Consider the following 27,541-nt stretch of genomic DNA (forward strand, 5'->3'; position numbering starts at 1 on the left):
GGACAGAAAAGAAACTTCACCCAGCATTTAGGGTTCCTTAGAAATAGCTTCCAAAGCCGCTTTGTCATGGAACACAAACCTCTTGTGGAATCTGTGCTGTGATTGCAGTGAGCCTAAAAAGCAGGTGAACAAACCCCCGGGATGTAAGGGTTTTATCCCTCAACGTACCTCAATCTCACAAACAGAAGGGAGTCCTTTGTTCCATGTGCAGGTGAGAGTGACTATTGATTGCATCCCATTATCTAAAGGGAGATTTAAGAGACCCATGTGCATACTTAAGGATGTGAATCGTAATGGTAGTGACAGATGCGTGCATAACGTGGGGTGTGACATGAGTTGTTTCCAAATCACGACGTGTAATCAATATGTCTAACTCAAGGTGGACGCGTGGAGGAACAAACACATGTGGATGTAACACGTCTGACACACAGACACAGGCACACACACACACACACACACACACACAATGTATGTCAAGTATAAAGGGATATTGTACTTTAAAAAGATAAATATTTATCGTTTTTACACTAAGGTATCACAATATCGACAAGTCTCATAAGATTACATAAATATTACACAGTACATAGCCATATTTGGAGGCCATATTGCAACCAGATATACCGAGTTGGATTTGGATTTTTTCATACATACACAGGGGTAATTCAATGTGCTTTGCATAAACAAAAGGCAAAGAATAATAGTAAATAAAATGCTAAAATTGCATGTTTAAAAACAGCTTAAAAAGTAAATGACATAAAAATGGAATAACTAAAATACATAAATAATTAAAAGGCATTAAAATACAGAGTGCATCTTATTAACAGGAAATGCATCTGATTAGTAAGCAGAAAGCATCTGAGAACAGTTTTGTCTTAAAGGGGAATTCTGGCGATTTCCAGGCAGATAGAGCAGCACTACACTCTGACGACGTGAAAACGGGTTCTCATGAACATGCCCCCAGAGTGTACCGCTGTAGCTGCAGCAACTACTGTAAAGCTGGGAAAAACCTATTGCTTAATTTTTGTGGTAATCGGTGACCTTGAGAACTAGAGATCTATGAGAAAAATCACCGGAATTCCCCTTAAAGTCTGGATTTCGAAACATTATATGCATATTAGCAATTAAGGCACAAACAATCATACACTTTCATGCATTTATGTATATAACATTTTAGTCTTCCAATAACGGATCATGTTCTGTATAGTCCGCTTCATTATGGCACAGATCTGCTATGTCTCCTGCCACTTGCTGCAAAACTGCACTTTTGCCAGCAACCACACTGTTATCTCCAGTCCTTAACATGGCTGTCAAACTGGCCCAGAACAGCTGCCGTTTCGGCTCCTCTCGGGGCCAAGACAAGTAAGTCTGTTGCCTGAGCAAGGATCTCAAGCGCAGGAACTTTCTGGAAAGAGAGTCTGGCGGGATGGGCTCCAGCAGAATCAACACCAGGGAGTCCCGTTGAACGTCGATGGCCCGGTGCTGTGCAAAGAAGAGCTCGTAGTTGCACCATTCACTCTGGACAAAGCTCTGTGAGAGCACAAACACAGTCTTGTAGCTGCTCTCCACACAGTTGATGATGTTGTCGATGACCCATTCGCCCGGGACGAAGTCTCGCTCATGGAGGCACAGCTGGAAATTAGAGGTCTCCAAGTGGGGCGCCAATTCGGACTGAACCCACTGAGCATCTTTTACACTGTAGGATATGAAGGCGTGATAATTGAAAGTGGAACTCATCAACCGCCTGTCTTTATTTCGACTCCTCCGTTTAACTCTTAGCCAGATCCATAGCATCTTTACATACCATGCTCCATCCATGACATGAAACACAATTCCACAGGAAGTCAGCGCAAACAAGACTACGGTAAAACAAATGGTAAACATGATCAGTGGGTCACAAGCCACCTGACTGGGATGGAAATCCTTGAGCAGTATTCCGCTTAGGTGTGTGGGGGAGTAGCAGCTGTACGCCGCTGGCCAGTCTACCAGCAACGTTTTATTAAAGTCATGCACAAACCAGTAGAGGTCACAGTCACAAACAAATGGATTGTTTCCACCGTTAAGTTTCTTCAGCTTTGGCAGTCCTCTGAAAGTCTCCGGCTTAAACGTGCTGATACTGTTGAGGTCCACATGCAGCTCCTCTAGAGCCGGTAACAGGAGGTCAGGGGGAAGTTCTCGAATGGCATTGGAACCCAGGAGGAGCTGCTTGAGGTCCTTCATGGACTGGAGAGCATCTGTGTTCACACTTGTGACGTCCGTGTGGGTCAGATTGATGCTGACAAAGTGTGGAGAGAGATGATCGAACAGGTGATCCCCAAGGAGGATCCCACTCAGTGAGAGGTTTTTCAGGTGTGAGGGCCAAATCACCTTTTTATGGGCAGGCAGCATGATGGGGTTGAAACTCAGATCCAAAGTTTCTAGATGTGTGAGAGCGAGATTCATGTACCAAACTATTGTGTTAAGGCTCCGCAACTTGTTATTTCTAATAATAAGCTCTTTCAAACATGAGAGAACCCTGAATTTGCTTAATTTTACAAAGAAATTATTGCAGGCTAAATTGTTATTTGAGACATCTAGAGTCTGTAAGGTTGATAAATCACCTATGACTTCATGCAAAATATTACCTGGTGCACTCAGTCCCATTCCCGAGAATTCTGCTTTCACTACACCCTGAAGTAGTGATAGATTCACAGATGCGTGCAGTCGACTGTAGTGATAGTAGTGAAGAGTGTTTAAAGTCACAGCGCGCAGATTGCCAATTTTACTGAGGTCTGGGACTGAGAGGACTTCCAGGCCCTCTGAGTCTTGATCATATGAACAATTCAGAACCGAGAAAGTCTGCAGAGGAGACTGGATGACGTGGACTAAAATCTGTGAGGCTAGTGAGCTGGTTATCCAGGTGTCCTTCAGGATAAGGTGACGGAGCTTTCCCATGCTTCTGAGATCATCTGTGAGATTAGCTGAGACATCGCAGAACTCAGGGAGAAATTTCTCAATTATTAGTGTATCCACACTAGACATCTGCAGGTCTAAGAGAACCTTTTTAAATAGCTTTGGTGTTTTGCAGAAATTGATCTGAAGTGCTAATGATTTTAGCCCTAAAAGATAGCCCAGGAAGTCTGTGTTGAAATGTGTGAGGTCATCCCCAGCTTGAAGAGCTAGCTCCCGCAGTGGAGAACGTGAGAGAGGTGTCAAGTCGAACTTGTCCATATGTGACACTTTTGTGCCTCCCAGAGAAAGGGAAGAGAGACTCTGAAGATTTTGAAAGGACTGGCCCAAGGTGAAAGATTCATAGAGGTTTTCAGAAAGGTCTAAAATTCTGAGTTTGGGCAGTCCTTGTATTTCCGGAATTGCGGAGAGCCTGTTAAAGGAGAGATCCAGTTCCTGCAGGTGAGGGTTTCTTTGGAATGCTGCCGGCGAGATAGAGATCAGGCCACAGTTGGCCATTTTAAAGATGCATAAGGCTGACAAGCTGACCAGGTCTGTTGACGTCAGTGTGGAGATGGTGTTGAAGGAGAGATCCAGATATTGGGTGTTTCTTGGCAGGTTTGAAGGCATGCTGGTGAGATTTTGGTCGGAGAGATCTATTCGATCTTTACCAGGAATGATGCATGTGCCTGCTGCGTCCTTCAGCCATACAGATGCAATAAGCAGGAAGGACAACAGCAGAGAAGACGAGAGGGTAACATCCATCCTGGAATAAAAGGTGAAGGGTATATAAGCATTTAGTAAAAGTCAACATTAAAGAGACCCTATGCAACTTTTTCATAGTCATAAAATCGCTCAGAAATCGTTGTTTTGCTTGACTGACCAGTTTCATCGAAAACAGTAATATTTCCTCCCGCCCCGCAGTGTCCCTATCCGCTATTGCAACCTTGCAGTTTCTGCAGGAGACGATCGCTCCTTGTTTACATCTGGAAGTCTGAGACGTGTAAGGAACGAAAAGAACCGCGCTTGTAATTTATATATTTTTATATAGCCTATATATATATAAATATACACGCTAAAGCTGTCGGGGAAGCTCTGCAGAGAAATATGCAAGCATAAAACGAGCGAAAACGAAAAACGAAACCGAAACCAGAGATGAAATTGCCAATCCTGCATAGTTCCTCATTAAATAGGAAAGCTAGTTGAGTGTTGAATAATGTGAAATGAGTGTCCTCTCTCCACTGGTGGGTACAGTAGGTCAGCCATGGTTATTATGGTACAAAATAAAAAAGATAAATTATATTTATAAAATAATTTAAATGAAAATATATGAAAATAGGTTCATATAATGGTGGTTAATTGACTCTGTATTTTTTTTCAATATCAGATTGACTTTGTTAATCCTGGTAGTAGTGGTAGCCTGGCTACCACTTCTCAAATGAGACGTGGTCTGGCAACCAGACGTTAATTTTCTCGTATTTGAAAAAATGCCCAGATCCGTTCATTGGGCGCAACGGATGTCTATCAAATGCGCATAGCTCATCCAACACGGTCTCACACCAAACTCGTCGAACGAGGACGCAAGAAGGCATCGGAAAATTATCGGAGAAAACCATCCAGAAAACCCGCGATATCATAACATTTGCAGTTTCAGTCATAACTTTAAAAAGTTACATTTTGGCCTTACATATCGTGGGTTTTCTGGATGGTTTTCCCCGAGAAGTTGCCCTCTTGCGTCTACATGTGATGCCAAAGGATTTACATTGATGTCTATGAACGCGCGGGGGGACCTTCGGCTTCCCATATTGACGCCAGGGGGCTTGACCATGTGTCCTCATTCGACGAGTTGGGTGTGAGACCGTGTTACAACACAACACATCATCATGGTCTTGTGATTGGTCACCAACATCAGGCAGAAATTTGGGTGATAGTTTCCAGACTGCCTTAGCAGTGTGAATGAAATCACCGCGCAAGGCGTGATGGGAACACCCAGGCTACCTCGGATGGCAATTTATCAACCAAATCAAATGATCAGCCTTAAATGTCCACTTGAAAATATTTAATATCCATTGTAGGCCTAATGGTAGTTGTAGTAGAAGTAGCAGTAGTCCTTGTATTGCAAATAAATGCCCATATCATATCAACATTTCTGACATTTGAACAATAAATAGTACTAGAAATGTAATTATATTTCAAATGTTGTTTTAAAAGTCATGTTACATTAATAACTGTCCTAATAATGCACAACACATACAGTAACAATGTTCACAAAACCTTTCAATTACCGGTTTAAAAAAAAACCTTGAAATTCAAGGAAATCTCAACGCATTGTCCTGAAGGAAAGCTTGTTATAAAATACAAGTAGGCTGTCTTAGTTGACATTTATAACCAGTGCCGTATAACACCAACATTTAGTCAACAAATATATGTAGCTTTACTTCAAACTGCTTTTCATTCTTCCGAACATTTACAATGTCAAAAAACAGCAACAACATATAGGCTTACATGCAAGGATGATATGGGTCTTCTCAGTCTCCACTATGCAGACAATTTCAACGTTATGCTATTTAATTGAGGAGGTAGAGAGAGAGATAGAAGTTCCAGCTGCCTTGTCGTTGTAGGTATCACCTTTTGGATTCCTTTTTTAAGTAAATCGTGAAGGCAATGCAACAAAGACAGAGGAGATTTTGGAGTTATCCGGTTCCCATACTGACCATTTAGAAACTCCGAACGTGGCGGTAGCGGTCATGTCCTCGGTATTTGTTTCTACAAGTTCCGTTTAATTTAATAAGTAAAAATTGTCATCGCCTCAACGCACCGTCAGGTGTCACGTAGCCTAGTTGCAGTCACATTGCCGCATCTACCACAGAGGACTCCGATATTTTTTTCCTTCTCAGTTTCGTTTCATATAGGCTATTAAGTGAAAAATTCTGACGAGACCATTATCCTTACCTCAACACACTGTCGGGTGACACGTAGTTGCATATAGTTCTAGGCTGCCACTGACATGTCAAAACGAATGAGAAAGCTCATGGTTAAAGATGCAATAGGGCCAATACTGGTGCTTATACAGTACTGGAAAGTTGAAGTTCAGTGGAGATGCACATGCATAGGTAGCTACCAGGCTCATAGTTCACTATCTTGCAAACAGAAAATGTCTAGAGCATTATGTCAAACATGCTTCTATTTCCAAAACAATGAATGCTGTTTATACCAACATAAAATCATGCATTCTTACCTCTGCCAAGGAGGTTATGTTTTCATCAGGGTTGGTTTGCTTTGTCTGCTTGTTAGCAAGACAACACAAAAGGTTATGGAAGGATTTTGATAAAAATTTTCAGAAAAGGTCTAAATCCAAGGAAGAAACAATTATTTTGGGAGTGATCAGTATCACTGTCTGGATCCAGGAGACGGCTATGTTTCCGCTTGGCGGAGGTCTGCACTATCAGAGTAATTTTCTAGTTAATAGGCGACTGTTCTATAAATGTGGCACAAACAGTAGTTTTTTGGCCATATAGTCTATTTGAATGGAGCTGTCAAAAAGGTCGTTATGTAGACTCAATGCCCTTAAACTGACAGCAGCATCAAACTGGGGAGGGGGGCACCACAAAGCAGTTCTGCTTAGGGCATCCAAATAGCCAACAGCGACACTGTTAGAACTATATTTTACATATTGTTCGTCTGACTAACAAGCCCATCTCACCTTCAACATCTCTCTCCGCAACTGCTTTCATCTCCATCAGGTACATATACAGTACTGTACCACTACCAGTAAATTTACCTGACGGGGCATTGGACAAACAAAGCAAAGGTTAGTCATGCTTTATGTAAGGGCCGCCTACATTCATTGTGCCAGAGGTTCCTGAAATAATAAAATAAACAAGGAAATAGTAATGAATAACTTTGTTTTTAGTTCCTTAATTTGTCAATAGGCCTTTTTACTCAACAGTTCCCAATTTCTTTATCTAAATCTAAACATCCTTGTATTAGAGTGCTCTTGGTGAACATGTATGATTGGAATTACAAGCATGTCACCACACTCCTCTTTTGCTCAACAAACCTCACCCTTTTAAGTAAATAGATGTCTGATTACACAGGTACCTGCTAGCCTGCACCTTGAACTTGTTGTGGTTTTACTCATAGTTCCCATTTGGTTGGCAAACAGACTGCACATACCAGCAACTGTTATAATATGCATGAGATTCACTCATCCTGAAATGAATAACAGTCCAACTCATCTGCTGGATGAGCATTTCTGTTTTGTAACGTAACCACAGAGAGACACCGGGCGGGCATGGAAAGTAAATTGCAGAAGCTGTCTTGAGGATGAAAGGCAGAGATGGGCAGGGTTTTGTGCTGTGGAGAACATGCATTTATTTTCTTAAATGTCAAACTTGCAGGGGTAAAACGTCTGGATGTCCAACCTGTGTTAGCAGTGATTCTGTTCAAAGCACACACACAAAAATAAAAAGTGATTGTGCTTAGAGTGTGGTGCAGCACTTCATTTTACTTAACTCGGGCTAAAATATTTATTTCTGTAATATTCATTTAGCCTTCATTAGACTCACCACAAGTATGAATCAGTGAGTTTCTGTTAAAACCACCACAACCATGGCAACCGTACTTTTTCTGTTGGATATTTTTCCTGATACCGTTTACCTTCCCTGAGAGAGATCATATGCAACACAGACTAGAAATGCAGGTTAAGAGGAGTATAGTTAGTTTAGGAGAAGAAGGTCATTATGGTATTATGAAGTTGAAAAATTCACCTCAGGTGTGCCAGCCATGCTAACCCATAATACACTATTTGTACTACAGTACAGTGTAATGTCCCTCAAAAAACAACAACACGATTCTGGGATGTTCCACTGGTATGGTAATTTCTTGTTTGTATTCAAAATGTCTCATGTGTGAGCATCATCGAAATGTATGTACAACATGTAAATGCTTGTCACGAAATAATGTTTGTTTCCCCGATATTATTCCATAATGTTCTGGGGGGAAAATATACTTTTTCAAAGATATTATTGAAGGATATATTTTGCTGCAGTGACTGCCAATAGCTTATTTACACAAAAGTGACATGATTGTTGCTGTCACTGCCGAAAATAATCACATCCTGATGGTATTTTCCTGACCATATGCTGACTATATTAAAGTGCTTTAATTCATTTGTGAGTGCATAGTCATGAATATTATTATATGGAATGATGATAATGTTAGCTCATAATGTTCCAAAATCACTTATAGCAACAGTAAAATAATGAAAAGCAGCACTCTTGAAACAAATGTGTTGGAAGCAACACAAGTGGTTTTATTTTCAACACTTATGTCCAGATAGGGAAAACACAGTTTGTGTTGTTTCCAACATATTTGTTTTTAGAATGCTGCTTTTCAGCCTTTTTGCTGTTGTTATGTTCCTATGTGGCTTTGATGACAAAAAAAGAAAAAATAGTCGCAGCTGTCGATGCCAGTGTTCCATGGATAATGGTTGGTTGAAGTGATGCTGCTGGGGGTCTATTCGATTAGGACTTTTTGACATTTTGGGTGCAGAGTACTCTCTTTTCAGATTGAGTCCCTGAGACAGACCCCACGTCCTTCATTCAGAGCCTTTCTCTGTGATAGGCCATCTCAGACAGACAAACACATGCAGAGAGAGAGAGAAAGAGAGAGAGAGAGAGAGAGAGAGAGAGAGAGAGAGAGAGAGAGAGAGAGAGAGGAGGAAAAGAACAGAGAAGCAAACATCCTTTTCAACTTATAATGCCACCTAAGAAACATTAAACATCTTCTCTTGTCTTTTTGTGTTTTCTGGTACTTAAAGCCTAACACTCTACAAATGAATGTGTTGCCCTTATCTGGACACAGAGATGTGCTAAAAAAAATGCAAGTTGTGTTGTTTTCAACACGTTAATTTTATGAGTGCACAGTTTCAACTGCTTACACACACACAATGGCTGCATTTCCCAGATTTGTTAAAAAGTGCTTAACAGCGTTCTTAGAACATTCTTAGAGCGCTAAGAAGTTCTTAGCATTTAAGAGCTTCTTAACGAGTCTGGGAAAAGCGGCCAATATTTGTATGTCACACAATTTCTCAAACCTATCAGTTAAACACCAAAACCCCATAAAAAAATCTGCAAGAAAACATATTTCTCAGCCTTTGATTGACTAATTCTCAGCCTTGTTTGATGTACTGCGAGCACATCTATCAAAATGCCACCCTTATTCACCACTTATTCACACTTATTTACACACTCCTCACAGTGCAAACACTCATTACTTTACTGAACCCCATCCAGTCATTGACTTAGAATAGGCCAATGACTACGTGCCCTATTGTCCCCCCTATCAACGCACACAAACACACACGTGAACACACACACACACATGCGTACGCACACACGTGTTTGATAAATAAATGTCTTACTCTTTTATGGAAATATACATAGAAGGCCATAAAAGACAGAGGTGCTTTACTTTAGGTTTTGAGCAACGGTGTATACATGATGTATACAAAATGTAATACAATCACAAAAGTATATGAGACAAATGCTCGCTTTTGTGATGTGTTTACACATATACCTTGAACGGTGTGTTTCATTTGGCATGTGGCATTTTGCGTGAGCAACCATAGGATTTGTGTGTTTGACTGACAGCCTGATTGGTGCTGGAATTAATTACTAATATGTGGCTACTTTATCTTCATCTCACTGAAATGCAGCATTGCCATGGTACATGTAACATTGGGCATTCGTGGCCTACTGGTTAGGGAATCGGACTTGTGATCGAAGGGTGGCCATGAAGCTCGGGCCCTGATGGGTAGGAAAAATGTGGGTGGGGGGAGTGATTGAACAGTTCTCTCCCACATCCACGGATGAGGTGCCATTGAGCAAGGCACCTAACCCTCAACTGCTCCCCTGGGTGCCATACTAAGGGCTGGTGTGGGTGTGCTCCTACTCAGAGAGTGTGTGTGTGTGTGTGTGTGTGTGTGTGTGTGTGTGTGTGTGTGTGTGTGTGTGTGTGTGGATAAATGTGTGTACACTTTCTCCAGATGGGTGAAATGCAGGGAACAAATTTCCAGAAGTAACTTCCTACAGGACTATACGGTATCTTAACCTGACATCATCACTGCATTAGGGAGTCCCACATGTACAGTACAGCAAATCATCCCTGACATGTTATATTAGGGATGAATGGGAGGTCAGCGTTCTTGTTGCTTTTACAGGCTTTATTATACCTCATTTTAGACACAGAACACAGGCTGTTTTAATGCAGACACACACACAGAGCAAATTATGTCTTTGACTATTTTTGAAATTACTGTATATCTTTGACAGGGAAAATACATGTAATCTTGAACAACGTTTAAGGTTTGAGGAAGCCTTACAAGTTGTGTGTTTAAATTGGCCTGCCTGCATCAGCCGTCATTTAAAAGAGCCTGTGGCACAGCAAGTGAAACCAAAGGGATGGTGAAACAGCCATTGCAGCTCCATACATTTTTTTTTTTTTTGATGTAAGCATCCCAACTCTTTTCTTCTCCTTGTTGAAGAGATCAAAGTGGTCCAGTTCATCAGGAGAGAGCCCCACTGCGCTCATTTCATCAGCACAGGCACTTGTCTGGCCTGGAGAGACTGAGCTCACTTGGCAATTAGAGACAGGCAGGTGGAGACGTTCTGAGCAGCCCTTCCTCACAAACACATCCAAAAATCAAAGGCATATAGCGAAGATGATGGTGAAAGAGAGCATGGGGAGAGCAGCCTCACTGTTGAACAGCATGCCATATTTGGACATTGCACGGCGTTGAAAAAAATAATAAATTAATATAATAATAACATCTTTAACATTGAATTAAATGAAGCAAAACGCCGCCTTTTGGAGTAGTATAGTTAATGTGGTGTGTTAGACCACTGGACCATGAAATAAGATGTGATCATCTCTGCATTTAACAGTGCGTAGTCAGGCATTGATGCATTTTTAGCTCTACAAGAGGAACAAAATGAGCAGACTTTCTTTGCCATAATACCCCATCGCCATGAAATGAGTCCGTCTGCTCAAAACTCTAAAGGTATGAAAGAATTCCTCTCTACTGTCCTCAGCATAATCTTTAAACACACAGTGGACACAGTTGTGTTTGCCCAAGCTCTCTTCCGTCTGGCTTAAAGTAGGCAGATAGACTGACAGACCGTAACATTTTACTTTTCATCTAGGAGGTATCCATCACATGTGGTGAATGGGATCTCAATTTTAAGGACCTGAGTATTAATTATTTGATTGACAACTGTTAAATTAATGAACAACTATTTTGGCAATCGGTTTGTGCCATTATTTAGTAAAATACATCAAATGTATCTGATTGCAAAAATGGTCATAATCATTATTGTGTATACAAATGACGTAATCGTCATTGGGTATACAGATCTGTTGTGGTCTTCACAAACCCAATATCTAGGTTTCTTCAGCAAAAATGACGGTCACTTATGACTGGGCAAATTGGATAAAACAACATCAATTACTCTGCCATCCCTGTTGTTACAGTCAGCACATGTCATAGTGACGGATAGATGTGTACACAGCATGCGTACAGCGTGCTGCTGTCTAAAAATAGGCTGCATGCAATCATTTATTAGACCACTGAAATCAAAGGACATGGTTCACTCATTACTCTCATTGCATTCTCTTACCCATCAATATACGGGAAAGAACTTCATTAGTAATTTTCCCAGAACCCTTTTATTTATATATAAGATTTTCAATTGCATATGATCAACAAATGCATAGAATGGACTAATATGAATGGGTAATGAAAGTCATTATGTACAAATGCACTCTCATTATGTAATGCACTCTCACATCCTTTATCATTTATGTATGTCTGTTTGGAGTAGTTATACATTAATGTATGTCCTTAGCTATGTGTTATAAAATTGTTATAATGAGATTCATAATCGAGTAGTGTACAAGGCGAAGAGATCGATATCGCCCATCAACAAAATTGTTGCAAGCTTTGGAGTAAACAGAAAAGAGCTCTGAAGATCATGCTACGTTATAATAACTATAACAAGACGATTCTGCAGCAGGCTTTGTCAGACAAACATGATCACACTCCAGATTTCTGTTATTCAAACTCCTGCTTCTGAGCCCAACACCTCCTGACACTGTCAACGTGTCCTTGAGCAAAACATTTAACCCCAAGTGCTCCCAATGTACAGGTTGGCACTTTGCATGGCAGCCTCCATTGGTGTGTGAATGGGTGAATGTAAGAAATGCACTTTGGGTGATCGGAGGAATGGAAAAGTCCACACACACACACACACACACACACACACACACACACACACACACACACACACACACACACACACACACACACACAGTCCATATCAAATCTATGGTTTTGTCATTTCTAAAATGGATAAGACTGATGGAACTAATTCAAATTCTGTCTGTGAAAACATCATTTGAAAAGGCCGTGTCCCGTGGGTAAATGATCACCTATTAGATTTTTTCTGTCATTAACATTTATACCACAATCTATATGCCCGGTGCACACATCAAGCTACTGAACACAGTAAATGCAGTCTCCACAGTGCTTGATGGTATCTAATCCTTATAGGTTATGCTCCTCAACAATTGATTTTTTGCTATGCCTTGCTGTCCCCAAGAGCATGTAGTTAAACGAGACGTCTGTTCCAAAATCGATCATCATCAATTCACCGGTCAGTGCACGGGCTCTGCAAGGCCGGAGCTCGAGTCTCCATGTGCTCTGCTCCAATCCAAGGTGCAAATGGACTAACAAACACTAGATTTTCCACCACAAAGATACCCCTGCTCTGAGCCTCTTTCAATACAGCCTTAACACCTTAATGTCTCCTTCACAGTAGGGTGACACTCTTTCAGCCACACTTTTCTTTGTTGTAGCCTACTCACACAGATGAAGCAACATTTGTTTTTCTTTTTCAATTGAAATACAAATAATAACAATCCGATCATTCTGTCTGAAAATGTAACAGTCACTTATGATTCACAAAATAGATCATCATCACTTTAACTCAAAACATCTGAGGATTTTGAGGCATGTTACATTTTTTTGCAGGCTTCTAATGGTCTTGCATCAAAATGAATGCCATTGTCCAGAGAGAACATGTGAGTGAGATTATGACATATGCTCTATAAATGCCTTCACAATCACACGCATTTTCGTCCATTAGACACTGCATTAAGCACTTGCACATTGGCACCGACATCCGATGTGTTATCACTTGCTACGCACATCAGTGTCGGCGTTTTTAACTGGGAAGCACTGGATAAACAATGAATTTTGTGGATTTTTGCTAATTAAAAGTTTTATGGAGTTGTATTATCAATGGAATGTCATGTAATTGAATTTCGAAAGCAGAGTGCGCCACACTCATGTTGGAGCTGGTGTGTGACGGACTTTACAGTCTCAACAGTCTACAGTCTAACAAAATTACATATTTATTTAGAGGGAACTGTCTCTGGTAGTTTGACTGAGCATCTGGACTGCAGTTGTTTGATGGAAAATACCAGGTGACTAGTGAATACTCACATTAAAATGTTATTCTGAAGATGGTTAAAGTTGGTTTCATTTGAAAAATGTTCAGAGCAAGTCAAAAGCCACCCAATTGTCTGAGAATCATCTGGCCCCAGTCCTCAATAATGATCATAACAACAACAACAACAACAACAACAACAATGTATTTAAATTGTGCATCATCTTGTCTTCCTCGTGTTGAAGAATGCCTAGGGCATTTAACAGACTAGGCATTTTACAGATGTGTTACAACCGCATTTTCTGATACATTCTGCTCCTTACATCTTCTGATATATTCTGCTCCTTACATCTTCACTCTGACACAGAATATCTTGTGTGCCCAATAATAACAATTTCAACACACACATAAATCCTTCTTTATCGTAGTGTGCTGATTCCCTGGTGCAACACCCAACTGGGTCCGTGTAGACACTAATTACATAAACAATAGTGGCAGGTTCAAACACAAATTTCACCAGAGGTGGCAACAAAACTGGAGGGCGTTGTAATTTGGAAAGGAACTTGCGCACACAATTTCCGCGCACACCCTATGACACCTATCTGTCTGTTTGTCTACCATTTGTCCCTAGCAGGGTACCAGGAAGATATGGCTATGTTTACGCATTGCTAATTTGCACTAAAACCTAGTACATTGTTAGTGGATGACTGGGATCTCCTAAGTACACAGACTGTGTTTCCGGGCACGCACATACCAGTCTTATATGCGTGAATGAAGCAAATAGCCTGAGTCATGTTGCCGTGGAGTCTCACAGTTGTCGTCAGCATGTTTTGCTCTATGAGAGGAATGTGGACTTCCAGCTGCCTTCCCCCCAGCCTTTACAATGTTTGTAACCGCTTTGTACCTGAGGTAGAAGGAAGCTGCCACGTACAGTATTGTCACACAATCAACAACAATCTTGATATTTGCAGCCGTGCTGCCTCCAAGTTGTGTTCTCAACTAAGGGGGGCGAAGATGGAATGGTGATGAAACACTGAAATGACAGGCTCCAGTCACCATGTAATTTTTTGCTGGACACACAGATGTATGCTATTATTGCTGTGCTTGCAGACAGGCCAAGCTATTATGGTGCTATTTATATGGTGGTGTTGTTGTACCCACTGTTTTCAGGTTAGTTTAGAATGTGAAAATTGAGTGAGGGTAGTGAAATCTGAGACAGCTAATTCAGCACCATGGAACATTGACATATAAATACATTTGGATTGATTGACATATGTTCTGTTTCATGAATCATTGCAGGTAGGTGGTTTTCCTCTTTGCTGGATATGACTGTTTGTCCATTTGTCTATGGCAAGTGGTCCCATAATGGCCGCCCCCATGTAGGCTTCAGAATTTTGACGTAGATGCTCTATCCAGGTATTCTTTATAGATCAATGATCCTCGCTAATGCAACCTTGGGGATAAGGAAGCTTCATTCACTCACACACAATGCATGCTAGGAGCTGAGCATCGTGCACATGGCAAATTGAGTTGATAGACAGATTGCTAACCGATCATTTGTCGCAGCCCACTCAAAATGATTGAATGGTTGAATGGTTTTGCAGCCCTGCGGCTTCCACAGATTAATTGAAATTTTTGTTTTGATGTCAGAGATTTTAATTAGTTGGCTGCTATTGGTATGTAAAGAGGGTTTCAAGGCCATATACAGTACCAAAAAAAAAAAAAAGAAATGATCTCCCATCCTACGCTACACACTCAGAAAGGAGTAGAAATTGTAGCTCTCTTAAAAAAAAAGAGTTATTTCTTTTCCACCCAACATCAGTATTCAGGTCGAGCACAGGACATAGGACAAGAGTACTTTGACTGGCCAGCATATGATTCATGCCCTCAATGCAGTCTTGCCCCCACTACCCCACAGGAGCATCGAGCTCCGCAGAGGTGAGTTGTTCACTAGAAAGAAAAAAAAAACATCTGAAACATCTGAAGAATACTACTTTAATGTCACATCTGCAATATCCTTATGCAATATCCATCTGTGTTAGTCACTATTCTGCACAATACATGGCTTAGTTGCATACTGTCGGGATGGGCAAAGGTACGTCATTAAGAATATGAAAAGAACATTGTCATCTATTTTTTACCAATCAAAGAGTGGTTACAGCCAAATGGATGGATTCTGCCACATAATCAACATTGCGGCTGTTGATTGCACTTATATTCAGACACCCAGTGGCCAAAAGGTAGACATGTCTCTTTTTGGCCAGGAACTCCACTTGTTGACCTAAAAACCAGAAGACAAGCGCAGCAGTCGTAGTTAGCCAACTCTCATCCACTTCTCCCTCCTGCAGAGTCAATCAGCCTGCTGCAGCTGGGTAAAGTGTTACTCATTTACCACATGTGAATGTTAAACCCACGAGTCTACACACAGGGACTAAGGAAGCTGGTAATTATGGTTCTCATTTTAAGCTCCACTGCTTGCGTGAGCCTCTCATTTCAGGTAGTATTCAAAGAGGACTGTAAACTACTTTCAATGAGTGCCTATGGCCCAAACACGGCCGTGAGTATATCCTTACAAACCCCACTCCCACTAGTGTCATACTGCCAAAATATACAGTCAGTTTGTTTTGATTGATTTGGATTTTTTCATTGATTGAAAAATCAATGTGCAACGATGCTGTGATCCTTCATAAAGAGGCTCAGACTCAACTTGATTCATGATGCTCTTTGGACAAAGAACACTGGCTGTCATTGAATTATTCAGCTGAGCCTTTTTTTAATTCTGTTTTGTATAAACTACATTCATATTTAAACAGAAGAGATTCCACAGACACTGAAGGTTGCTGTAGGTCTACTGTATTAAAATTTCAACCCAGAAAAGAACACACTGCACAAAAGTATGTGATTCAAATTTCAATTATGGCATGTGTAAACAGGGTAAACAGATTCAACACTCACCACTCAGGCCAGTGCAGCAGTAGAGTCCGGTTTGTTTGGTCAGGTGGTCCCACTGCCCTGGACATCCCAGCAGCCTCAGTTTCTCCCTGAGCTGCTCCCTGACCAGCATGCACCTCTCCACCTGACCCCTCACACCCTCCTGCCTACAGGTGGCACATGCGCCATACGGGGCAGAAGCAGAGGACTCATGAGAGAAGACAGAGAATTTCACCTGTTGCTACGTGTTAAAAATATACAGTAAACATTTCATAAAGGTGCAATATACATGTACATTATTTATAGACAATCTTAAATGTATATTATGGAAATACTCAAATTTGAAGTTAAATAATTTATTTTGATATAAGTATTCTCCAACAAATCAAGGACAACACATTCACAATTCAGAAATAAATTGGTTTGACGAGGTTCAGACAGTGACAGACTTTTCCCAGAATAATTGCCCATTTATTGAAAGAGAGCTCATACCTGAATACCAAGTGTGTGGGATGGGGAATTACAGACAAACAGGACCACCCTTCTCAGGCTCATCTACAATAGTGGCTTACTGGACGTGACTGACTCACCATTCGATAAGGTGTGCAGGGTTACTGAGGATGGTGGTCACCACACGGGCACCACCTGTTGGTGGAGAGGACCATAGAGTTCCGGCTAACTTCTCCAACTGCGACTGGACGGCCAGCAGGAAGTTGTTGTGCTTCAGTACGCACAGGAGGTGTCCAACCTGTTCCCCTGGAAACACAGAGCTGCCGTGATTAGAGGAGAGGGATGCCACTTACAGTACGTGTTGGACAGAAGTTTCCCAGTCTCAGAAATGTCAGGTTGTTTTCTTGACCTGTTTGTGTGTCTATACTAACTATTGACCCTTTCAACAGTATAAACAAACATTTGTATTCCGATGGAATTTCCAGTGGCACAGAAAACAACATTAAGCAAATGGTAACTTGGGGTAACATTAAGCTAAAAGTCCAATTCATTTTCATTTCAAAGTAGCTGTGCTGATTTTGAGCATTTCGACCAGAAACCCTCTAGACTGAAATGGTCTATAGATAAGTGTTTTTGAAGTATACATCATCTGTTGGGTTCGATCAAATGTATTGAATACACCTGAGATTTAAATTTACATTCATTCATTTGGCAGACACGTTTATCCAAAGCGACTTAAAACAGTAGAGTGATAATGTTTATACTACAGTTTTTCTCAAATGCTAAGACACAAAAGCCAATCCTCTAAACCAAATGAGCTAAACACATTTACTTGTCTAAACACATTTACTAAATCTAGCCATAATTTAGCCATAATTTTTCAGTTTAAACACATTTCACATGAAGACACAATTCACAAAACACAATCCTCCGTTGTCATAAATCTAAGCACATTTTTCCTTGCTAAAACACATGTTGCAAAACATATTCTCAAACGAAAGCTCATGTGATGCAAAATGCTTGCCAGTCAGCAATAACTGAACACAATGAACACACCTGGCGTCATTTATTACACACGACTCAAAATTGAAGACACTTGTTGCTAATGCGCACAGTGACTGCGCTGTGTGTGTGGTGTGAATGAAGAAATTACAGTAAAAGAACTTCACACCCTGATCATGTTTTCAAGAGTAGCCTACTGTTGTGTGCCATAGATTCTGTTTTTTTGCATTGAGTTGTTGTGTTACAGTGCACTTGCAGAACTTTCTGTACTCTTCATATGAAACTCACAACTCTAAATGAAGAGCTCTTTTCCAAAACGCTATAAATCCATGTTTGAAAACATTACTGTACTGTAACAAATCATGTTACTGTATTTACAGTAATTGTGTGTTTCAGGCAATATCAATAAAAATGCAGTTGTTTTGTTTTTATTGAGTAAAGATAAATTACTGTAACTAAACATAACCCAATACAGTTTCACTGAGATTACTTGAAAAACAAAATGTAAAAAATATATTTATGAAAATTCATTAGTAAAATGGTGGATATAGCGTTTTGAAAAAGAACTCTTCAAATGCCTAATCCTCTGCAGAGATCTAAGAAGATCCGTTACTCTAAAGTTTTTAAAAAATATGCATTGGCAGTTATGAAACAAAGAACCTTCTCACAAATTGAGCATTGTGTTTTCAATTGTTTTGCTGTAGTGTGTAATGATGTGTATAGCTTTTACATTTTTGAAAGCTTCCAGCTGCTCTTTTGGTGAAAGTTTGAGTTTTGAAGTGAGAAGGTGTGGTTGTGCTTATGTAGCTTTAGAAAAGAGTATTGTGTTTAAACATTGGGGAACATGGAGGAAACGTTTGTGAAATGTGTTTTAGCATTTGAGAAAAACTGTAATAAACCTGAATGTTTGAGTTCCATGATAGCTAGCGCTAGTTGTTCCAGCCATGCTAGTGAACCCGAGTGAATAAGGAATAACAGAAGGGACTTCTTTTCTTGTCTTACCATACAAACCAAATGTGAGGCAGAAGGACTGTGCACACATAACCTCCAGACCCAAAGATACACAATGACGAACAGGCCAAGCATCCTTCTCAAAGCTCTTAGAAAAGCCTTGTTCTGAAACCAGGAAGAAAGGGAATAATCTCCGCTGCTGTTTGAGAGAGAGCGAGAGAGAGAGAGAGCGATAGAGATAGATTTAAGGGAAAGGGGAAGCATTCCAAGAATGCATTTCAGAATCAAAAAAAAAAAAAAAAAATCTTTTTAAACAATTAAACTTTTCCAAAACATTTGCAGAAAATGCAATAGGTCATCTAGTGAGGTAGAGCTGGCCTTGTACCATTATGATGTCAGCCACGAGCTTCCAGTCATCTACAGACAGGTCAGCACCTGTGGGGTAGTGGCCGGAGATGGACAAGACAACCACACTCTGTTCAGGGGCCTCCTCCAGATCCTTCAACACGTTCTCCGCACACACTCCCAAAGTTTTCGCGTCCCAGTAGCGATAGTAGCTCACGTTCCCAAACCCAGCTGCCTCAAAGGTCTCGGCTAGTGAGTCTGAAAGCAAAAGAGAGGATTAGATCTTATCTTAGAAAGTAGTCACAGAGTGAGGGGATATAGAGTTTGGAAAAGTGTGGGTAATAGATAGGGAAAAACCCAGAACGATCTGATTAAGGTCACTACCAAACTTTTCTCAATTGTGAATCCATTTCTGCTTGGGACATTTTTATATTGCGCATAATTCGATAATTTGCACAATAAAGAAATGTATTGATAATATGGCTATAGATCAGGAAATGGCTTTAGGCCCAAGTAATATTAACATTATATCAATTATAACAAATGATCATACAAAAGTATGCTTTTAGATTAGCCTGACGAGCCAGACCCACATCAAGATGTAGGGTCTGGACACTCACCGTAGACAGGGCTCAATCGGAGGGGTGGGATAAACAGTTGTCTTTCAAATTCCCTCCCCGCAATAGGATAACGCTAAACGAATCATCTTCTTGTTTTCAAGTAGCAGGATGCGTAACCTTCCCTCTCCACGCAATAGGATAACGCTAAACGAATCATCCTCTTGTTTTCAAATAACAGGATGCGTTACCGTCGCAACTTCTGCGCATGTCAGTCACCATTACAGTATGGTAAGCCCACCCACCGACTCTATACACGCTGTGATTGGCCCGCTGGTTTTATCGAGTTCTCAGCTCCCTGGCTCTATGGATCGTGCCTAGACTGCCCCGCCAGCCAAATTACATTTGCTGCTGCTAGGGGCGTCTAGATTTCTAGGCTACTTTTAGATGGGATATTTCCATATTATGCATATTTGGGCATTTGCTACCTTTTTTTGCTCATGTGCAACTTCACCTTTACAAGAACATCATGACAAAGCAATTATGGATGTCTTTACTGACTTTGTGTAAATAAATACTCTGTGCATCATTTTGTGGGAGCTAATTTGCATATGGGTATCATTTTATTAACACATTTTCATACAAGAAGGGGTCTTTGAAGAAATATTATCCTCGTGTTCATGCTGTGTTGTAACTGTTTTTTTGCCCTCCAGTTGTCCACTGTATTTAGTAGTAAATATCATAGAAATAGTATGCAGTAATAGTCAATATATTTTTTAAAAATCATATCACGCATATTTAATGAGCTATTTTGCATATTTCAGACATAATGGATTGCCCCACTTATGTTTGGATGACATTTTATGATAAGTTAAGTTAATGAATATTATATTCCTGTCAGGTGTTTGCTTTGTTCAAAAGTCATGAGAGAGATAAGGAGCGTATTGGTGCATCTGGTTTGAGAATAATTGAAGACAAAGCATCTCTCTGGGCCCAAGTGCAAGTACATGCTGGTGATGAGCCATATGAAGAATTTACTGAATGTGAAACACAGACTTGTGAGCACGACCACACAGTGTTCATGCTAATTCAACAGGTTAAAGTTCAGGACACATCTAGAGAGGAAGCAAAAAGAGTGTGGTGTGAAAGAAGACACAGCTGTAACAGGTCTCTTCTTTTCTATCTTGTTTGTCATTTTCATATACTTCTTCAGCTATCCACACCTGTGACAGCAGTATCTTCTTTCTCTAAATGCATCCTGAACATTAACCAGCATGTTGAATGAGCATGAACACTTTGAGTGGTCGTGCTCATAAGTCTGTCTTTCACATAAGTAAAGTAAATGAGTAAACTCTCTCACCTATGACTTTTGAACAAAGCAAGCACCTGCTGTCTTCTGTACAATGAATGGCTAAATATGGCTGCAAAAGAGTATGAGAATCATAATTAATCTGTTCATGTTGTAAATATGATCAAAAACCTTTGATAGAAATAGGATGCACGGGAGCTCAACTACAAGTGTCTGAATACTTCTGTAAATTGTATATTTCAGAGTATTTTAGAGACTTGTGTGTAGACTGATGAATAAAATAATGAATTGAATCCATTTCAAGATTAGTCTAAATCCTAACATAACTTTCCAGTTACACTGTATAGTATCTACTCCAATAGACCAAGATTAAATGGTTTTCCCAGACAGTAAACATCAATTAATCATAGTGGAGAGTGTTTGTGCCATTTTACTTCCACACCCCAATATCTTTCTTCAACAAATAAGATACAATGAGGCCTCACCGTAAGGAAGACTAACATCATTTTTTTTCTTCTTTTTTTTAACCTTAATCTGCAGTTCCTTTATAAAAACGAAGACAACATCTACACCTATTTTCTCCATGCAATACAAAGGATGGTCCATATTAGCCCTTTTCACGTGATGTCAGACGAAGCGTTGCTGGGTGTCCTCCGGCATGTCCAGCCGCCCAATGCTACAGAAGAAGAAGAAGAAGTATTCATGGGTTTCATCAGGTCCCTTTCCACAGGTGTATACAATCAAGCACCTTGATTATCAATGCAGACTGCATGGTGCTTGATTGTATACACCTGTGGAAAGGGACCTGATGAAACCCATGAATACTTCTTCTTCTTCTTCTGTAGCATTGGGCGGCTGGACATGCCGGAGGACACCCAGCAACGCTTCGTCTGACATCACCGTGAAAAGGGCTAATTGACGCTCGTGCCCTACCCACCATCACAGGGCGAGGGCAGCAGGATGGGTCCACTCCAGGATGCGCTGTTGTTGCACCAGCGCCTCAGCAGCTCTGCGCCCAGCCTCACCGCTCCCGTGCAGCCCACCGCCTGCTCCCCCAGCACCTGCAACCCACACACACCAAGCTTGCTCCAGACAGCTACAGCACTCCATGATCAATGTCTTGCTAAAGAGCTAGCCTGTATGCCTGTGGATCTGAAGCCCTGCAGAGATACACTGCCTCTTTAAATCAATTGTGCAAATGATTTGAGCTGTTGACCCGGGCAAAATCTGAAAGCCATGATGTTACACGGTGTGGCTGTTGTGTAAGTGTGGTTTTATGGCACTAGGGGGATTTGACTTGATGTAGCCACCTATAGCCATCTTAAGATAACTGCATTGATTATTTCTGAGATACTGATTTGTTTTCATCAGAATCTCAGAGATAATCACGTTCTGACTGCAGTAACGGCTGTAGGCGGCTATACATCAAGTCGAATGCCCCTATTGTTTCACAGTATAGGCCTACATCAGCAGCACAGTGGTCACCCACGTCAAAATGACTGTCCCGTCCCCTTATGGTAGCCACTGTCCTGTCCAGAGTGATATCTAATTCCTTTTACGCAGGGCATGTTTACATGTGGTTAATCACCCCTCTACACCTGAATGTAATTTGATTAAAGTGGCACTGATGGTTTGTTTAATTCCAGCCCTGGGTTTAGACATGCTGACCTCATCTTCAATGTCAGAGCAAAAGACAAATTATTTTCTGTGCCCTGTTCAAATAAACTATGAGCTCTTGTGTCAGGTTGAGGTATCTGTGTGTCCAGCTGGCGGCAAAAGATAAAAGAGGGTGACCACCTTGTGTATTTTACAGGCCCATTCAACATCAAGCCTGCTTAATCCTATGACAACATCTGAGAAGTGATTCTGATTTCTACAACAACAAATTGTCAGGTTACCCTGTTTTCCACGATGGCAGGACTGTCTTTTCCCAGTGTGAGCTCCATCACTCTCTTGGTCAGTTCGGAGAGACCAAGGCAGGGATCACATTAGCCAGCGGCAAGCGGCAGCGGCAAGAGTAACGCAACGCTCAGACCATAATAATACATCCAAAACAGTATATCTCGTTGCTAAGTTCAATCTTGTTGCTACGTCCTTAGTCAAATCTGATTGGTTAAAATACCTAAACATTCCAAAACTGATTGTGACGAGCCGAGCGTTGCGCTTCAAAGTTGAACCAAGTTCAACTCACAGTTTGCTCAACGCTAGCGTTACGCCAGCGTTGTCACCATTCCGCTGCCGAACCATAGAGAACAATAGGAAACCTGCCGCTTGCCGCTGGCTAGTGTGATCCCCACCCAAGAGGCGGGGGATACCCAGGGGTGAGAGTTGGGTCTGATCCAATTTGTTGCTTTATTTTCCATATGAGGGGAGGCACTGTGGTCTGGCCATCTTCATTAAGATACTCTGCCAATTGAGAGGAGATAAAGACGATTAAATCATTCCAATACGCTATTTATATTCTTTCATTATTTAACGTTCCCCATAATTCATACTATATTGCAAAGGTTAAACGTTAGCAGGTCTTAGATATTCATTAGTAATTCCCTCGGTAGTGCTCAATTGTAAAATGAAAACTTTAATTGGCACAGAAATCCACGCGCCATCAATTGATAGAAAGAACAAAACCAAAGGTGATCCGAGTTGCGGAGCACACTTCCACTCACCACGTCCTGCAAGATTCACCTTCTCTGGCTGAGTGTCTCTCCTGAAATCAGCCAAGATCTTAGTCTCCTGTTTTGGTGGAGCTGTGGGGGTGTTCGTAAATACGGATATGGCAGACATTGATGTTGACTTGATTAATTTTATCGGTCAAATACGCTGCTCTGTCGCTTTCACCACCGCGGCCCTGGTTGCATTATGCTTGATCATGCCTGTTGACGTGTTTTCCCCCGTCTAATCGTGCATCAGCTCATTAACGTTAGTTTGTTGACTGCCTGTTGCCATGTTACCTGAGGTGACGACAAGCGTTTCTGGGTGACAACTGAGACATGTAGAGAGAGTGTTCTGTCGTGGTAGAGAGAAATAGTAGCCTAGTCTTACCTGATTATGTAAAAATTGTGAGAGCATAAGGTTGGAATTTATGGCACATTAAAATGGAAAAACAGGCTAGCATCCCTGATTTTTTTTTTTTTTTTTAAATGAAGGCCCAGCTTTGCAAATAATAGGCTCAAACATATCTTGAGAAAAGAATAAAAAGAAAAGGAACAACACTGCATGTTGTAAAGAGCACTTTCTGGCAAACATGTAGGCTACTATTGTTTATTTAGTTTCTCTAATACAAATTTCAAAATTGCAAACATGATGACATACAAATGGATGGTTACTGTTAATTAGCAGTTGGCTTAGAAGATTTAATATTAAAAGGTACATAGGCCGACAGCTTTTGAAGCCATGATGAAGCCATTCACACGATAGTCCACAGTGAATATCAGTGCCGTTTCCATGGTGGATAGGTCAAGATTCATCTTCTTCCAATCCAACTGTGAGACATTCAGACAAGAATTAGGGTCCAATATGATTCTTATTCTTATCACCTCATTCTTGATGATGTCCAATGTGGTAAATCAAACAACTAAACGATTTCAGTAGGCTTTGTCGAACAAAAAAAAAAAAAAAACACTGAAAAAATCCTTTACTTACTAGTTATATGCTGACCAGTGATGAAGACAGGCCCTTTCCCTGAGGCAAGTTTGAAAGTCACTGGTGGTGTAAGCTCAAATGCTTGGAAACTAACCTAGGAAAAATAGGCTCATGATACTGACATGCTTTAATAGTTCAGTGGAAGCAGTCACAGTTTCAGCTTGATATTCAGCGACAACATTGTTAAGCCACAAAAATAAAATCAGTGTATATGAAAAGAGAATGGGAGTTAATTTAACTAGTAGCAATATATTCATGATCACTGGCCAGGGAAACCTCACACTGAAATGTCTTGGCCATGTCCAAAAATGTGATTTTGGAACTGTTCCGATCATTAGGAGTTATTTGCTCTCACAAACAGTCTGATCATATCCTCCAATACAAAACTAAACAAGCCACAGAAATTCATTGCCTGCAGCTATTTACGAACATGTTTTGGAGTACTGTAGGTATATAGGTCTATGTGCTCTGTGACAAGCAGTCAATTGGGACTCACCATGGGCATGGTATGATGCAGTGTTGCAATAGGTACCTCCTTAACCTTCCCATCTCCATCACAAACAGCAACCACATGCATATCATCACTGGCACCAGCACTCAGACAGATCTGGGAGCAAACAGAGGAAGGGGTGCATTTGTGAAAACAGGCAAACTGTGTAACTGATGAAGGCTATTTCAGAGGTAAAACGCTATGTTAAATCTGAATACGATATGCCTGCATTACAGTGGCGCATAGCCTACTGACGCTGCAGTGGGAACTCCGACTTAAAATGGTACTTTTCCCCAGTAGGAGGTCAGAATTCTTGACCTCTGAGTTTGTCTGGAATGAAATTGCGAGATTCCAACTAAGACATTTCTGACAGCCGAGTTGTTTGGAATGCAGCATAAATGCAGGCTTCTATAATGACAAGAAACCGAATAAGCCCCATTCTAAACAAGGGCTGATCCCAGTGGTAGCATGATGTTTGTGAATGTGAATTACTCATTGTATCATGCAACAAAAGCTAACTCTTACCGTTCTGACAAAGAACTGACACTCCAAGGGGTAGTCCACTTCAAAAACTGCTGTTTCTTTGGAGGAAGTCAGCTCACAGCCTTGTTATAGAAACAATGCAGACGACACAAAGATTCAGAGACAGAAAATACTGAGCTGAGAGGGCACCAAACATTATACATTTTTGGAATTCACATGTAAATCTCACAAACAGATAGACAGCAGAGAGAGTTTTGTCCTGAAGCGAGATCCAGTGGCTGAGCTGATGCACTTACCCCAAGGTACATAAACTTTGTCTGAGATGGATGAACAGGATGAACAAAGTGAATTTATGCTGTCATCTTTCGGGACCTCAATCATCGCCATCAACTTTTGGAAGACAGCACAACTGCAAGCTTATGAAATAGGCTTGGAAGTGGTACGTGTGTGTTACTGTAACTACTAACAATAGCCTATTATTTTTAGAGCCATCTTTTTTGGAAGAGTATAGGCTACTATAGTAAGCACTGAAACAAGATCACACTATAATACGTGGCCTTTACGCAACTGGTGAAGAGAGATGCATACAACGTTTCCACATACATTTGCAATTCTGTTATCTATTATAAGTTAGACCAAAGTTTTATTGCAGGCCTACCCAATTTTGGAGATGGGAAACATGCATCTTACGTTACTCCTTGGCAAGATGTCATAGCATCGTCCGCCCAAGATTTTACACAATTTTACGAATGAAATGATCTTTTAAAAATCCCTGCAGTCATTCTGTCGTTTGAAAGTCAGGGAATATTAAGAAAATAGTTGGTGATACTCACTTAAACGAAGGCTAAAGACGTTTTTGTTTTTTTTTTAACCAACGACACCGTGGGAGTCCAGCGTAGATGGTTACGTCGATTGAACTGTGACCTCTTGATTGATTATTTGCAGGTGCACCCAAATGCAGCCTTGTAAATCAACCCAACTCTTTTAGCACAGTTTATGTTTTTGTCCACTAGGTAGAGCCATTCGACTGGAAGAATCTTGTTTGCCTTTTGACGACTCAAAGGCTTTTACTGCCGAATTGAATGTTGAATTGAACAATAGGTCCGTAGCTTAGACTCCAGTGATTGTAGGCTACTAGGTGTTATGGTTTGATATTTTTAAATGTGATACCCGAGATATGTACAGCAGACTACAATTGAGTCAATAAGCTAGACCAGGAATGTTATCATTGAATTTAATTTGAGAGGTCAACAGCTTAGAACGTAGCCTAACAGTGATAGAGAAAACATTTCTATGGCTCTGACCTAACAGTTTTCATGAGGCCAGACATTTCCCAAATATTCAATTTTAAGCGGCTCGGGAACGTTGAGGTGAGGCCTGGTCATACTTCATAAGGTTTGCTTTCTTACCAAACAAGCCCCAGTTCTGGTTAATGGGGCGTATATTTCGGTTATATAATACGAACTGTCCTGCTTCGTTGTTAATGTTAAAATGTTTAAGACATAGGCTATTAGAAAAAAAACTGCTTCGTAAATAGCCTACAGGCTTTTTTAAACATAATCTCCTCTGATGGTTGATAAAGGTCTCTCATTTAGCCTACCGTATTCAATCTCATGGGTATTTCCGTAGACACTTCGCTCAGTGCATTTATTCTCAGATAGGCCTCTGAGAAATTGGGGGCTTCACTTTGTGTTAAGCTAATTTGAATTCTCTAAAATATAATTATTGAATGGGTGAGGTGATCATGTATGACATTACGTTTCTTATAAAGAAAAAAACAAATGTTAAAGTTGATCAGTGTACAGTTTTCGATGTATCACCACACCAGTTCCAGTTTATTTCTTAATTTAAAGATGTCAGTAGTTTAACATCTGCCAGTCCATCCTGCTTTTAAAAGGTCTCATAACTTGCTCTCACATAGTTGTGGAGGGTGAGACCTCTGCCTGCC

The 27,541-nt window shown here is 40.7% G+C and overlaps 3 protein-coding genes and 1 long non-coding RNA gene across 8 annotated transcripts in view; 1 reads left to right on the forward strand and 3 right to left on the reverse strand.

Annotated features, from left to right (window-relative positions):
• Positions 1–55: 55 nt before the first annotated feature.
• Positions 56–6,169, reverse strand: LOC134088584 (toll-like receptor 1). 2 transcript variants are annotated; one of them, XM_062542617.1, is made up of 2 exons: positions 6,164–6,169; positions 56–3,691 (listed from the first exon to the last, which is right to left on the reverse strand). In XM_062542617.1, exon 2 carries the CDS (start codon positions 3,688–3,690, stop codon positions 1,171–1,173), a length of 2,520 nt encoding a protein of 839 aa, XP_062398601.1. In that variant the 5' UTR covers position 3,691; positions 6,164–6,169; the 3' UTR covers positions 56–1,170. The 2 variants fall into 2 exon arrangements, with proteins under 2 accessions (XP_062398601.1, XP_062398600.1); XM_062542616.1 differs by lacking the exon at positions 6,164–6,169 and adding an exon at positions 5,878–5,898.
• A 9,285-nt stretch (positions 6,170–15,454) lies between these two features.
• Positions 15,455–23,884, reverse strand: got1l1 (glutamic-oxaloacetic transaminase 1 like 1). Its single transcript, XM_062542632.1, has 9 exons — positions 23,645–23,884; positions 23,281–23,384; positions 22,877–22,954; positions 21,916–22,039; positions 19,153–19,370; positions 18,819–18,966; positions 16,955–17,120; positions 16,389–16,531; positions 15,455–15,714 (listed from the first exon to the last, which is right to left on the reverse strand). Exons 1-9 carry the CDS (start codon positions 23,760–23,762, stop codon positions 15,578–15,580), a joined length of 1,236 nt encoding a protein of 411 aa, XP_062398616.1. The 5' UTR covers positions 23,763–23,884; the 3' UTR covers positions 15,455–15,577.
• A 319-nt stretch (positions 23,885–24,203) lies between these two features.
• On the reverse strand, positions 24,204–27,245 carry npm2a (nucleophosmin/nucleoplasmin, 2a). Of its 2 annotated transcripts, none has more exons than XM_062542641.1 (6): positions 27,194–27,245; positions 25,890–25,983; positions 25,636–25,715; positions 25,117–25,227; positions 24,621–24,714; positions 24,204–24,460 (listed from the first exon to the last, which is right to left on the reverse strand). In XM_062542641.1, the coding sequence occupies exons 1-6, from the start codon at positions 27,206–27,208 to the stop codon at positions 24,435–24,437; spliced, it is 420 nt and encodes a 139-aa protein (XP_062398625.1). In that variant the 5' UTR covers positions 27,209–27,245; the 3' UTR covers positions 24,204–24,434. The 2 variants fall into 2 exon arrangements, with proteins under 2 accessions (XP_062398625.1, XP_062398624.1); XM_062542640.1 differs by lacking the exon at positions 27,194–27,245 and adding an exon at positions 26,252–26,433.
• LOC134088599 (uncharacterized) overlaps positions 26,648–27,541 on the forward strand; it is a 48,726-nt gene continuing 47,832 nt past the window's right edge. For all 3 annotated transcript variants that reach the window (XR_009939982.1, XR_009939981.1, XR_009939980.1), the window contains exon 1: positions 26,648–26,963. This is a non-coding gene — a long non-coding RNA (uncharacterized LOC134088599). The remainder of the gene's footprint in view (positions 26,964–27,541) is intronic.

Source organism: Sardina pilchardus, chromosome 8 (genome assembly GCF_963854185.1).
Source record: "Sardina pilchardus chromosome 8, fSarPil1.1, whole genome shotgun sequence".
Taxonomy (NCBI): Eukaryota; Metazoa; Chordata; class Actinopteri; order Clupeiformes; family Clupeidae; genus Sardina; species Sardina pilchardus.

Coding starts and splice junctions, on each gene's coding strand:
- got1l1 (XM_062542632.1), bottom strand. CDS start 23,762: ATGTCTGCCATATCCGTATTTACGAACACCCCCACAGCTCCACCAAAA. Junction 23,385..23,644: donor GGTGAATCTTGCAGGACGTG/GTGAGTGGAAGT, acceptor CTCAATTGGCAG/AGTATCTTAATGAAGATGGC. Junction 17,121..18,818: donor CCTCACATTTGGTTTGTATG/GTAAGACAAGAA, acceptor CTGTGTTTCCAG/GGGAACAGGTTGGACACCTC.
- LOC134088584 (XM_062542617.1), bottom strand. CDS start 3,690: ATGGATGTTACCCTCTCGTCTTCTCTGCTGTTGTCCTTCCTGCTTATT.
- npm2a (XM_062542640.1), bottom strand. CDS start 26,278: ATGCATGTTTCCCATCTCCAAAATTGG. Junction 25,228..25,635: donor GTCAGTTCTTTGTCAGAACG/GTAAGAGTTAGC, acceptor GTTTGCTCCCAG/ATCTGTCTGAGTGCTGGTGC. Junction 24,461..24,620: donor CACTGGTCAGCATATAACTA/GTAAGTAAAGGA, acceptor AATGTCTCACAG/TTGGATTGGAAGAAGATGAA.